Genomic DNA, 13477 nt, shown 5'->3' with positions numbered 1-13477 from the left:
GGGGGGGAAAATGAGAAAAATCAGCAGGAAAAGTTAGGTGGGAAAAATTAAGAGAGAAATCTGAGACCTGGAATTTCTCAGATTATTTCTGAGAGGGGCAGAAAGGAACAAGAGAAGCCAGTGAGGAAGAGAAAGCAGGTTACACAGGAGAGCTTCCAGGATCCCACATTCCAGGGACTTACCGCGTTCTTCAGATCCAGGTACTTGGTGTTCCTGGTCACCGGCATTCCCGACAGGAAAGCCAGAATGTCATTGTTTGCCTGTAAATCCCAAACACACAGGAAAAGTCTTACGAAAATCTACTCCCAGTTATCCCAACCAGGCTCCTCAAATGCTTCCCAATGGTTTTACTCCCGAACTTCAAGTAAGGGGGAAAAAAAAACCAAAAAAACCCCAAACAAATAAGTCAATTTTCTCCTGGGTTGACAATTTGAAAATATGAGCAATGGCTTGGAAATTTAGGAATTTTTCTTCCTGAAGCTTGCTGGAGTCTCCTCCACATCACAGGGAATAATCCTCCCAGTTGATAATATAATGGGAATAATCCTCCCAGTTGATAATATAGTGGGAATAATCCTCCCAATTGATAACATAGTGGGAATAATCCTCCCAGTTGATAATTCAGTGGGAATAATCCTCCCAGTTGATAATTCAGTGGGAATAATCCTCCCAGTTGATAATTCAGTGGGAATAATCCTCCCAGTTGATAACATAGTGGGAATAATCCTCCCAGTTGATAACATAGTGGGAATAATCCTCCCAGTTGATAACATAGTGGGAATAATCCTCCCAATTGATAACATAGTGGGAATAATCCTCCCAATTGATAACATAGTGGGAATAATCTTCCAATCGATAACATAGTGGGAATAATCTTCCAATCGATAACATAGTGGGAATAATCTTCCAATCGATAACATAGTGGGAATAATCTTCCCTACAACCCCCTTCAAGGCTTTTTTGGGATCAAGAGCTCAACCTGTACTTGCGGATGACAAATTCCCAACTTGACTCAGCATCAGCTGGGAAAAACCACCGGGAAAAAAAACTTGGGAGAAGCCACTTAAGTCCATTATTATTTTTAATTCCCAGCTCAGCAAGTGGGAACAGCCCGGGAGGGAGGCGGGAGGAAGCCCGTGGTGCTCCCAGGGAAGGCCACGTTCCCGGTGTTCCCGTGCCCACCTCGTCCAGGACGGCATTCCGCTTGGCCCGCTGCCGCTGCCGCAGGAGCACCAGCCCCGCAATGATGTCGGAGGGGACGATGTCCAGATCCCGGAAAAACTCCGCGAAAAGGTAGGCGATCTCGGAATAGGCATCCTGAAAAACCCAGGGAGGGAGGAGGAGTCACGGCGGTTTGGGAATGGCCTCCAAACGGGACACGTTCCTGGAGATCCACGACATTCCTTCGGGGAATGCCAGACCTGGACTAATCAGGGAATTATTGCCTCCTGTTTGCTTCCCGTATTCCCACTTGGAGGTGGGGTTTGTCCTGTGCTCCGTGCTCAGGTGGGGGAAGGAGAACACCCAAACATCCCAGCCAGGCACAAAGGGAGGGAAAGGGAATGTTTTGGGATCCGTATATTAAATAAACCAGGGGGAAAAGGATGAAAACCAAGCAAATCCCAATCCAGAGTCACCTTGGAGTCATCCTTATCCTCAAAAACACAATAAAGGCTATTCCAGGGGGAAAAAAGGACTCATTTTGTCCTATTCACAGTCTCTTAAATTCTAAATTTATCCCGGGATACATTTCTCATATTTAACCCAGCCCTGGGATCTTGTTCCCAAATTTAATGCAGCTCTGGGATCCCGTTCCCAAATTTAACCCAGCCCTGGGATCCTGTTCCCAAATTTAACCCAGCCCTGGGATCCTTTTGCCTAAATTTAACCCAGCCCTGGGATCCTTTTGCCTAAATTTAACTTGCCCATATTTAACCCATACCCAGAATTCCTTTTGCCCATGTTTAAGCCAGATACGGGATCCTTTTCCCAGACTGAACACAGATCTGGGATCCCTTTTTCCCCACATTTAACCCAGCCCTGGGATCCTCTGGCCCCTATTGCCAGGCTTTTCCAGCTTTATTTTGGATGGCACCCAAGCAAAAAGGCGTGAAAGGGAAAACCTGGAAAAAGACCTGAGTCACTAAATGCAGAATTCCCAGGGGAGAAGGTGATCAATCCCAAAAAAGGAGGGACAGAACTGGAAGTGACCTGAGAGGGTCATGCAAAGGCTCTGGAGCAGAGGGACAAAAATGCTGAGGAGAAATGTTCTTTTTCCACCTTTTTCTCTGTGCTACAGGGAAAAAAGAAACCACAAAAGCCTGAAGGAAAACATTTTGGGAAGCGGGAGAAGGGCTGGAATGTGAGTCAGAGCTGATGTGTCATTACTGCAGCCGAAGGAAAAGGGTGATCCAGAGGTTGGAATGTGGGGTTGTAGCAAACCAACGGTATTTTGGCTCCTGCCATCCCAAACCTTTCCTTCCAAGGATTATCAGAGCCTTATCCTGAACTTTTATCCCAGGTTTTCGTGGTATCCTTTTCGTGGAAACCCTGAGCACTTTCCAGGCCAGGATTCCTCCTCTCTTTTCTCTGACCATCAAGGCAGTAAATCCCTTCTTTTCCCAGCAGGAATGACATCCTTGCTCCCGCAGGAATGACCTACATCCCTTTATCCCTGACAAACTCCTGGAGTGCAGGATGACTTCCAATCACTCCTCACTTCCCTACACAGGTGAGTGAAGTGCCCACTAAGGGATGGGGATCCAGGTGCCAACTGTGCCAGAGGTGCCTTTGGAAAGCCCAGCATTAACCTCTCCAACATTCCAACCACAAGATCCTTGAAATCCTGACCTCCCAGATCCCAGCCCAGCTCCTCTAAGCTCACCAGAAACGCCAACAGCCTCCAAACAAACTAGGGAAAACATCCATTAATCCGAAGTGGCAGCAACACCTCCGGATGCTCCGACCAAAAAGGGTTGTCCTGGAACTTGAACTTGTCCACCTTTAACCCAGACCTGGGATCCTTTTTCCCAAATTGTTGCAGAGGAACACCTGGAATGTTCTGCTACAAACCCTGAAGGCTCTGGGGCTTCCCATTCATCCTTTCCCCAATTCCATGTCCACTCCACAGAACTCTTTTCCAGCCCAAAGGACAAGGATCCTCTGCTACAACAAGGGGTTTTTTTCCCCATGAAAACTGGGAGAGACAGCAATGGATTCATTTCTGATCCATTCATTCCACATGCTGCCATTCCAGGACACACAAAGTCAGAGCTCATTCCTGCAGGGAAAAGAGGCTGGAAATGGATCCAGCTGGATATAAAGTGGGAATTCAACGGCATGAGGAATGTGAAGAGTCTGGAATCTGCTTTCATCCTGAAGTAAAAAACAAAACAGGGAGAAACATTCCCTGCAGGGACCAAAAGCAGAGGAGATGTGGTCTCTGCAGAATGAAAGGTTTGTTAAGAGCTTGGAATACTTAGAATACTTTGCAATCCTGAGCAAAGTGGGAGTTGTTCAGGAATCAGGACCTTTGGGTGCCTGTCAGGGCTCTCCCAGGTTTTGCTTTTCCTGCTGGATTTCCCGAGCAGAGGAGCTGGGAGCTGGCAGGACTTCCCAGGATGGGGCTGGGACGTTCCCTGGGAACACAGAGGCATTCCAGCCAGGGAAAGGGATCCTGGGAGGGGGCTGGATTCCTGCACAAGGCCTGTGCCAATTCCTGCAGCTTCTGGAAGCTGCACCCTGTTAATCCAATTCATCCCAGCTGCCCTCCATGAGGAATAACGGTGGCCTTCACCTGACCCTACTTGATTTTCCCACCTTTCCCTTTGGAATTTCAATTCCAGACGCATTTCTCTTCCTCTCTAAATTCATCTCCCTTCCCAACACGCTCCTGTTCCTGCTGCATCCCTCTGGAAGCAGAGCTCCAGGCTATATTTAGCCAGGCCACGCCGCTGTGGTCACTCCCTGGGTGTTTTCCCTATCATTTTCTTGCCCTTCCAACCGGAGTCAAACATCTGGGGTTGCTGCTGGTTTTCCTGGAATGTCCTTGAGAACTCCCAGCTTTCTCCTGGAGAGGCTGTAACTCATTCAGGGCTCGGGGATTTCAGCTGTCTCTTCGGGAGTCCCAGATCTCCTTGGCTTTTGTGATTTTCTCCTGCCTTTGGGAGCAATTCCCTGCTTCTGCCGGCTCCTTCAGGAGGCCTCAAACACTGGGAATTCCGACTAAATTCAATAGAGCAAGTTATCAGGCAGGTTTTCCACGTTTTTCCCAGCACCAAGGTCCTGAGGAATGCTGCTGAATCCCTACAGCTGCTCCCACTGCTTCCGAAAAGAATGGAATGGTAACTTCTGGGGAAGGAATATCAAGCCCTTTCCCCTTCCCTGCAAGGGAAAATCCCAACTGCAGAACAGGAAGATTCCCACTAATCTCCCCGTGGATCTACAGATTTAGTAGGTTTTGGCTGCTAATAAATCCAGAATATTTTGCTGGATATTTTTCCAGGTTTGTATTTTCCCATTCCCAAATCCTCCTCTTTAAGGATACAGGACTGATCCAAAAAACCAGGAGAAACTGCCTCAGCAAACTGGCTGGGAAGGGAAACCGGAGCTGACTGGGAATTGCTGCCAGATTTGATCCTAAAGCTTGCAAACCCACGGATTTCTCCCAGCAATATCCCAGACTTCTGGCTCCCACAGGGAATTTCTGGTACCCACCGACTGCGAGTCCTTTGTCCTCGTGCAGCAAAGGAACACTTTGAGCCTCCTTGTCCAGCTGCTGGCCTGGCCCTCCTCCAGCCGGTGTCTGGGAATAACGGGAACAACGGGAATGTGAGCACGGGGACAACGTGGCCACGGGAGGGTTTTCCAACATTGGAAAAACAGGTGCTGATCCCTGTCCTTCCGCTTATCCTGGACACCACAGACAGATTAACTCGGCTCCTTTTATAGGATAGGGAGGTCAGGAACCATGGGATCATGGAATCATGGTTGGAAAAGATCTTTAGGATCACGAAGTCCAGCACTAATCCATGTCCCCAGGTACCAGATCCACATGGATTTTAAATCCCTCCAGGGATGGGGACTCCACCTCTGACCTGGGCAGCCTGTTCCAATCCTTTCCAGGAAGGAATTTTCCATAATATCCAACCTAAACATCCCCCGGTGCAGCTTGAGGCCATTTCCTCTCCTCCTGTCCCTTGTTCCCAATCCCCCTCCGGCTCCCCCCCTCCTGTCAGGGAGTTGTATGGAATGGGAAGGTCCCCCCTGAGCTGCTCCTGGTGCTCCAGCCCCTTCCCTGCACACGCTCCAGAGAAGGGCAATCCAGCTGGTCTGGCTTGGAAGGGATTTTAAGGATCATCATGTTCCACCTTCCCTTATCCCAGGTTGCTCCAAGCCCCCTCCAACCTGGCCTTGGACACCTCCCGGGATGGGGCAGCCACAGCTCCTCTGGGAAAGCCATTCCAGGGCCTCCCCACCCTCCCAGGGGAGAGTTTCTTCCCAATATCCCATGGAAACCCACCCTCCTGCAGCTTAAGGCCACTGACTCCATGCTCCCTGAAATCCAAGGCTCCTCTAGAGCAGGGCCTTTTTTTATGGAAACACAGATTTAATCCAGGTCAGAGCAATCCAAAATAAAACCCCGCTCCATTTGCCACCAGGGGATCCCACTGGGATAAACCCAAGCCCAGGAAGTGGGTTGTGCCTGGAAGGAAAAGGTGCTGGGAAAGGAATGTTTGCCTGGAAGAGAAGGAGCGGATCCCACAGGCAATCCAGCACCTCCCGCCTGAACATCCAGAACCTTTTGGAAGATTCCAAAGGAGCAACAGGAATAGGAGTGGGCTAAGAGCCAGCAGGGCTCTGCTCTCCAAGATCCCAAAGGAATTCCACAACCTCACTGCAGGGGTGGAACACCCAAGTGTGCTCTCAGCTATCTTCCCTCCAAAATTCCCAAATTATTTTTTCCCAACGCTTTCCTTCCACGTGTTCAGCAGGAGCTCCAAAGCTCCTTGGAAAAGCCTCGGCACGAGGAGCTGAGCCTTTGCCTGGGTTGTTTTCCTTCCTCAGCCCACACATCCCGAAGGGAATGGAAAACCACCCTGGCACACAATCCAGCCAGGTAGAGAATTCCCTAATCTACTCCTGGAAACCCATTCCAGAGCCTCACACCCTCCCAGGGAAGGCTTTTTCCCTATTTTCCACAAAATCATCACAGCTGCTCATCCTGGGAATGCCCTGATCCCAAGCAGGAATCACCACACTGGGCTGACAGGGCACTAATTCCAAATATTCCACACACTGGAAAGGTCAGGAGGAATGTCCAGTGTTCCACAACAAAACCCAGCCTTTCCTTCCAACAAAACTTGAGGCCTGATCCTTAGAAAAGCCCAGTTTTCCTTCCCAAAGGAAAACTTCCCATTTCAAGCCACTGGAAAAGCCCAGGGTTCAAAACACACAAAGCCAAGGAAAAACGTGGAATTTGCAGTGGATTTTTGAAAAGCCTCATTTTTTACCCCTTTGAATCCCAGGGACTCCAAAGGCACATTCCTCAAGGACAGGCACAGATGTCAGAGGAAACAAAGCCTGTTTGTGTTGTCTCCTACCGGAAAAAAATCCTTTGGAAAACGCTTGTCTGGGTGAAAAAAAAACCCTTTTCTCTTCCCATCTGGGAAGCTCCAGGATGGAATCAATCCTTAATTAAAAGATCCCAGTGCCAACACAACAGGAATTGTTTCCTGGCCAAGAAACCTCAGGGCAAAGGGTTGGATTTTGGAGAAAATGAAGGAAGAAAAGGGGATTTAGAAGGAGATGCCGCCACAATTTAAGGAAAATTTCAGCACTGCCCTAATGAATCCAAGGAAAACGCTGCTCCAGGATGGGCAAACAAGGATTTGCTCAGCCTGGAGAAGGGAAGGCTCAAGGGAGACCTTGGAGCCTCTTCCAGGGCCTAAAGGGACTAAAGAGAGCTGGGAAAGGAGTCTGGAAAAGAACCTGGGGTGACTGGACAAGGGGGAATGGCTTCCCACTGCCAGAGGGCTGGGATAGATGGGATACTGGGAAGGAATGCTTCTCTGGGAGGGTGGAGAGGCCCTGGAATGGATCTCCCAGGGAAGCTGTGGCTGCCCCATCCCTGGAATTGTTCCCAGATGGGGTTTGGAGTGCCCTGGACTAGTGGAAGATGTCCCAGCCCATGGCAGGGGGTGGAACGAGATGTTCCATAAGGTCCCATCCAACCTAAACCATTCCAGCATTCCATGATGTTTCCATGACCTCTCCTTGCACCAATTTTGCATCGTTTCCTCTCACACTTAAATTCCCAAATTCAGATGATTTGTCGAAGGAATCACCTTAAAACCATCCCAGGAATAAAAAGGGGACTGCAAACCACGTAAGAATCATTCCTACATCCATCAAATCCAAGCCTATTCCCTCACCTCTATATCCTTGTTTTTTGTCCCCTGGAAAACCCCGTGATCCCGCAGTTTTCAAGGGAGATCCGCTGGGATCTGCTCTGTCCCAGTGGGGGAGCGGAACCAGCCCAGGGTTGATGGGCACGGTCCCATCCAACCCGAGCGCCCCGAGTGCCAGGATCCCCTGGAATGCCAGGATTCCCTGGAGTGTCAGGATACCCCAGAATGCCCCTCACCTGAGGTTGTAGGTGCGGAGGTTGCGCTGCCGGCGCTTGGTCGCCCGGAGCTTGACGAAGGTCCTGCCGGTGGGGTCGAAGACGCAGAGCACGGTGATGCAGACGCTCAGGATCACCACCCAGTTACACACCACCATCCCTGCAAAACGAAAACCGCGGGAATGACGCGCTCCGGCCCTCGCTTCCCGCCTCAAACCCACCCGGCCGTCCCGCGGTCAAAGGAAACCCCCCTGGGAAAGCTTCCGAACCGCAGCCGGATGGGTTTTCCCCGTTGTTTTGTGAGGTTATTGAACACCCCTGGAATATCCAGGACTACAGCGTGAGCACATTCCCACCAGGAGGCAGGAAAAGAGTTCCAGGGAAAGAGCAAAGCCATTTTGAAGTGGAAAAGCAGGATTTCCAGACTCCCCCCTTCCCGCCCTTTCCCCAGGAACACAAATCCCTGTCTCAGCGCCAATGGAATGACTGTTCCAGCAATAAACAGGGAGACAAGGAGCACATTGACAGCTCCGATCCACTTCCAGGCGTCCATCCCCAGCCAGCGGGAGGGAATGGTGGCCGTGGATCCGCCGGAACGCGCCCCAGCATTCCCGATCCATACCCAGAGTGACGCTCTTGGCCGTGAGGTCGTTGCAGGAGGTGTAGTACTGGGTCAGCCACACGATTCCCACGATGGCATAGACGAACTCGATCACCAGGATAGCTGGGAAGAGAGGGAATACCGTGGGTAACGGCAGCGTTTCCCTGAGGATTGATGCCTCTCCCTGTTTTCCAGCAAGGAAACACAGGGACGAGTTACTTGGCATGGAAGAAAAATGCTTTGGAAGGGGATGTTTGAGGAAATGAAGCAAAAATGTGACTGCTCCCAAAAAAAAAAAAAAAAAAAAAACAGGATCATGGAGAGGTCAGTGCCCTTGGCTGTGTCAGGGTGTGACTCACAGACCCACATTCCACCTACGCTGCTGGAAAGACTCCCTGAGGCACCGGGAATTGCGGGATCCAGGTCTTAACCACCTCAGATGGTCGGCCTGGCTCCCAGATCCCAAAGAAGTCCTGTGTTTCCAGGATTTCTACACTTAGGAAACGTTCCCAGTGCCTCTGCAGCCTTCCAGGAACAGTTCCCAGGACACATTCCTTAAGGAATCACTTCCTGGCTCCTCAGTTTTACTCTGATAAGGGACATGAGACTGGGCATTCACAGTGGTTTTCCTGGAATAAAAAAGCTGGGAAATGGCTCCCAGGTGCCCATCCTCCCACTTCCCAGAATCCCAAAGAATAAACGGGCACTCAGGCATGGAGAAGGTAAATAACTCACTTGGGAACTCCTTGGGATGGAGCCGAGATTAAACCCAGCCCGGCTTAATCCCACCCCCTCTCCTCATCCATAAGGATCTTTCCACAAGTGGTTTTGCCACAGACCTGGAAAAACCAGTTCCAAGAGTTTTCCTGGGCAAGGACCCAGGGTTGGAACCGGCTCCTGCTCATCCCCATCTATGCCTTAAACCCAAGTCAGGCTTTGCTAAGCTCGGTTCTTCTCCCCTCTGCCGGCACCTGCTGCGGGACAGGAGCAGGGACGAGACATTCCCGGGTTCTTATGGGAGTTCCTTCCCTAAATTCCTCCGCATTAACCAGCACAGCCCTAAACTGGGACAGTCACATGGACCTTGCCCACGCACCGGTCACATTCCCACTTCCCTCAGCAGCGCTGATGAACCACTGGGAGCAACAAACTCCGGGAAACAGGGACGCAACCGGCCCACGATCCGGAGCAAATCCCGGCCCGGAGCTTAGGGAAGAAAAAAGGATGTTCCTTGGGGCAGGAAAACATCTCCTTGGATTTTCCCCACCTCCCTCGCTCCGGGTTTAGTCTGGGTTTAACACAAACTTCCAGCTTCCCTAGGGAAGGCTGGGAAGCTGGGCAGGGAGATTGGAACTGCCGAGTAAGGTCATCCCTGCTTTTTACTGGATTCCGCAGGAAAACAACCCGGCAAAAAGCAGGGATGCAAAGCCAAGAGATGCTTTGTCTGGATCTGCGTTTCCAGAAGGTTTTTTCCCGTAAAACCTTCCCCGGGCACAGCAAAAATCTGATTAAATTCCTGCAGCTGGGAGACCACAGAACACAGGGAAAAACACAGGGAAAACCAGCCCTGGCTGAGAACTCGAGGAATAATCTCTCCCTGCTCTAGTTCTTCTTGGATGGGGGAGACAGGGAATGTTCTTAGGGAGAGAAATGGGTGTTTCTGGGGCGAGAAATGTTCATCTTTAGGGAGGACAATGTGCACTTTTAGGGAGAGAAATATGAGACTGGGATTGGGGGAAATTTGGAGGGTTTGGGGGGGTGGTTCAGGGATTCTGGGGTTTTGGGGAATTTGGAGCACTTTGGGGGGCTTGAGATTTTTGGGGCATCTGGGGGGTTCTGGAGCCTTTTAGGGATTTGGGGGAGTTTGGGACATTTTGGGAGTTTTGTGGTGCTTTGAGGAAGTTGGGGCACTTTGGGAGGGTTTTGGGGGTCTCCCAACACCTCAGGGGAATTTGGCGGCCACAGAGATGCCCATTTGGGGCTGAAAATGGCTTTATTTGGGCTTTCAGGGGGATTTTATGTCTTTTGGGAAGAGATGGATTTTTGGGGAGGGATTTTGGGGGGTTTGGGGTTTTTCTGGGGAGGAATTTTGAGGGCGTTTGGGGTGACAAAAATCGCCAATTTTGGGCTGAAAAAGCGCTTTACTTGAGGTTTTCAGGGGGATTTTATGTCTTTTGGGAGGTGATGTTTTTTTGGGGAGGAATTCTGAGGGTGTTTGGAGGGGTTTGAGGGTCGCTTGGGGGCGAAAAAGTGCTTAATTTGGCCTTTTTGGGGGGGATTTTATGACTTCTGGGAGGAGCTGGATTTTTGGGGGGCTTTGGGGTATTGAGGGGGAGGATTTCTGAGGGTGTTTGGAGTGGTTTTGGGGTCACAAAGGCGCCGATTTAGGGGCGAGAAAGAGCTTAATTTGGCCCTTTTTTGGGGGGGGTTGATGCCTTTTGGGAGGAGCTGGATTTCTGGGGGGTTTGGGGTATTGGGGGGGGAGGAATTCTGAGGGTGTTTGGAGGGGTTTTGGGGTCACAAAGATGCCAATTTGGGGCTGAAAAAGCACTTTACTTGGGGCTTTGGGGGGGATTTTATGTCTTTTGGGAGGTGATGGTTTTTTGGGGAGGAATTCTGAGGGTGTTTGGAGGGGTTTTGGGGTCACAAAGGCACTAATTTGGGGGCGAAAAAGTGCTTAATTTGGTCTTTTTGGGGGGAATTTTATGCCTTTTGGGAGGAGACGGATTTTCGGGGGGGTTTGGGGTTTTGGAGAGAGGAATTCTGAGGGTGTTTGGAGGGGTTTAGGGTCACAGAGGCGCCAATTCGAGGGGCGAGAAAGCGCTGAACTTGGTCCTTTTTTTGGAGGGTTTTACGCCTTTTGGGAGGAGCCGGATTTTCAGGGAGGGATCCTGTGGGTACCAGGGGGGTTCTGGGGTCCCAGGGACTGCGGGGGCCGGGCGGGCAGTGCGGGGGGCTCACCGAGGCGGACGTAGAGGACGTACTGCATGGAGTCGCGGGGCTCGGTGTACAGGATGCTGCCGCGCATGCTGAGCCAGATGATGGCCAGCTCGGCGATCATGCAGCTCAGCAGGATGCCCAGGTAGCCCCGCCCGTGGTCCACCAGGTTCAGGGAGCAGGTCTCGTCGGGGTTGTACACCAGCCCGAAGAGCACCACGGATAGGATCACGAACCTACCGGGAGAAGAGCCGGGAAGGCCGTGAAGCCGCTCGGGGGCCCCGCGAGGGCTCTGGGCTCCGTTTGCTCCACCCGTTCCCCTGGCCAGCTGGGAATTCTGCTCCCCCGGCACGGCAATCAGATCTGCCTCATGTCACATTATCCCCTGGGATTTGCCACTCCCACCCTCGCCCAGAGGAGCTGTGGCTGCCCCATCCCTGGAAGTGTCCAAGGCCAGGCTGGATGGGTTGGAGCAACCTGGGATAGTGGGAGGTGTCCCTGCCTGTGGGATAATTGGAACTGGTCCCTCCCAACTCAAAGCACTCCAGGACTCCACGATTGTTTTCCTGAACCCCTGGATAGAAACACAACCCCAAATTCCAAGAGACCCATCCCTGGAAGTGTCCAAGGCCAGGTAGGATGGGCCTTGGAGCAACCTGGGCTAGCAGAAGGTGTTGGAGCTGGAACTGGATGAGGTTTAAGATCCCTTCCAACCCAACCCATTCCAAGATTCCATGAGGTTATTCCTGAGCCCTGTATGGAAACACAGCCCCAAATTCCAACCTTCGATGGTACAGGAGGATACAGGGAGCTCTGGCCAGGCTCTCTGGGACTAGGATAGAACTTGGAACTAGGACAGAACTTGGGACAGAGCTCAGCTGAAAAACCAGGAGCCGGAATGTCTCGGTGTCCCTCAGAAATGCCCCCAAGAGGATCTTCCAGGTGCATGGGAAGAACTTCCAGTCGTGCTGGGGGCAGCCAAAAGAATTCCTGGGAGGATTCCAAGCCTCCCTGTGCCCTTCCCACTTACCAGGTGGTGTGCAGGAGGAAGAGGAAGACGGCTGGCAGAACCAGGTCATCGCTGCCCACGGACCAGCGGCGGCGGAACACGACAATCCCTGGCATGGCTGGCGGGTCCCAGGAAGTTCAGCAGGCACGACACTCACCTCCTGGAAAAGAATGGAGCCAAGGATGATGCTGAGCCCCTTCAGCCCCCTCTGGAAAGCCCCACAACCCGCGGGGATGCATCCAGGAGTTCTCCTGGGTTTTATTCCAGCACCTCCCTCTCTCGCGGAGAGCCAGGAGAGGAAGGAATTTGCAGAGTGGGAATGATGAGGCGAAGCCAGTAACTCATCCAGCTCCAGTTCATGGGATTACCTGGAATCCCGTTAGGGCCAACCCAAACAACTCCAGGATTCCATGATTGTTTTTCCTGAACCCCTGGACAGAAGCACAGCCCCAAAGGCCAACAGACCCATCCCCGGATGTGCTCCGGGCCAGGTGGGACAGGGTTGGAGTAACATGGGCTAGTGGGATTTTGGGCAGGTTATTCCAGCCTCAGAAACCCTCCTCCGTGTTTTCCCATGGACACACCTCCTGCCAGGCTCTTGTTGGCCAACAATTCCCCCCCTCCCTTAGCTCAGGAAGCCAAAATATCCATTAGGAGTCAGTGGAAGCCTCTGAGGAATATCGCCTGGCTCCCAACAGCACTTCCAGCTGGGAATATCAGTTCCTAGGATCTCTTTCCCTGGACCATCGGGAGCATCCTGCCAGCTCCGCATCTTTGCGCTCCAAATCCAAGGTGGGGGAAGAAGATCCAGGAGCTGCCGTTCCCTGCCCGTGTTTTGTTTGTGCTCCTATTTTTAGAGCCTCACAAACCCTTTGGAAAAATAGAAACAGGAGCTCTGGAAAGTCACGAGACGGCACCGGGCGCTCCAGCCACCTCCTCCGGCACAGCCAGCCCACACCATCCCGGCTGGAAGCGCTCCAGGCCCTGCTCCACAGGGGCTCCTGCAGCACAGCTTAGCCCCCTCCTGCTTCCCTGGCCCGGCACACAACTCACAGCCGGGAACCTTCCCTGGCTCTGCCAAACCTGGGATCGTGTCCCTGCAACCTGTCCAAAGGCACCGGTGCTTTCCTGGCTCTGGGATCTGGCCTGCCCCTCCCTCCATTCCATGTGCCTCTCTCCATTCCCTAATCCGTGTCCCTCTCTCCGTTCCCTAATCTCTGTCTTGCTCGCCGCTCCCTAATCCCTGTCTTGCTCGCCGCTCCCTAATCCCTGCCTTGCTCGCCGCTCCCTAATCCCTGCCTTGCTC

The 13477-nt window shown here is 52.1% G+C and overlaps 1 protein-coding gene across 1 annotated transcript in view; it reads right to left on the bottom strand.

Moving 5' to 3' along the window:
* The window catches only part of DAGLA (diacylglycerol lipase alpha), a 54957-nt gene that overhangs the window by 23877 nt on the left and 17603 nt on the right, over positions 1-13477 (bottom strand). The window contains exons 3-9 of the mRNA XM_029965944.1: positions 12193-12331; positions 11187-11398; positions 8247-8348; positions 7646-7784; positions 4717-4804; positions 1183-1317; positions 183-260 (exon numbers count right to left, since the gene is read on the bottom strand). Coding sequence (XP_029821804.1) covers positions 183-260; positions 1183-1317; positions 4717-4804; positions 7646-7784; positions 8247-8348; positions 11187-11398; positions 12193-12287 — 849 coding nt within the window. The 5' untranslated portion in view covers positions 12288-12331. The remainder of the gene's footprint in view (positions 1-182; positions 261-1182; positions 1318-4716; positions 4805-7645; positions 7785-8246; positions 8349-11186; positions 11399-12192; positions 12332-13477) is intronic.

The sequence above is a fragment of the Manacus vitellinus genome, unplaced genomic scaffold, assembly GCF_001715985.3.
Source record: "Manacus vitellinus isolate BGI_N305 unplaced genomic scaffold, ASM171598v3 scaffold_127_pilon, whole genome shotgun sequence".
Taxonomy (NCBI): domain Eukaryota; kingdom Metazoa; phylum Chordata; class Aves; order Passeriformes; family Pipridae; genus Manacus; species Manacus vitellinus.
Note: the sequence above shows the minus strand (reverse complement) of the source record. Positions and strands in the feature narration are given on the sequence as shown.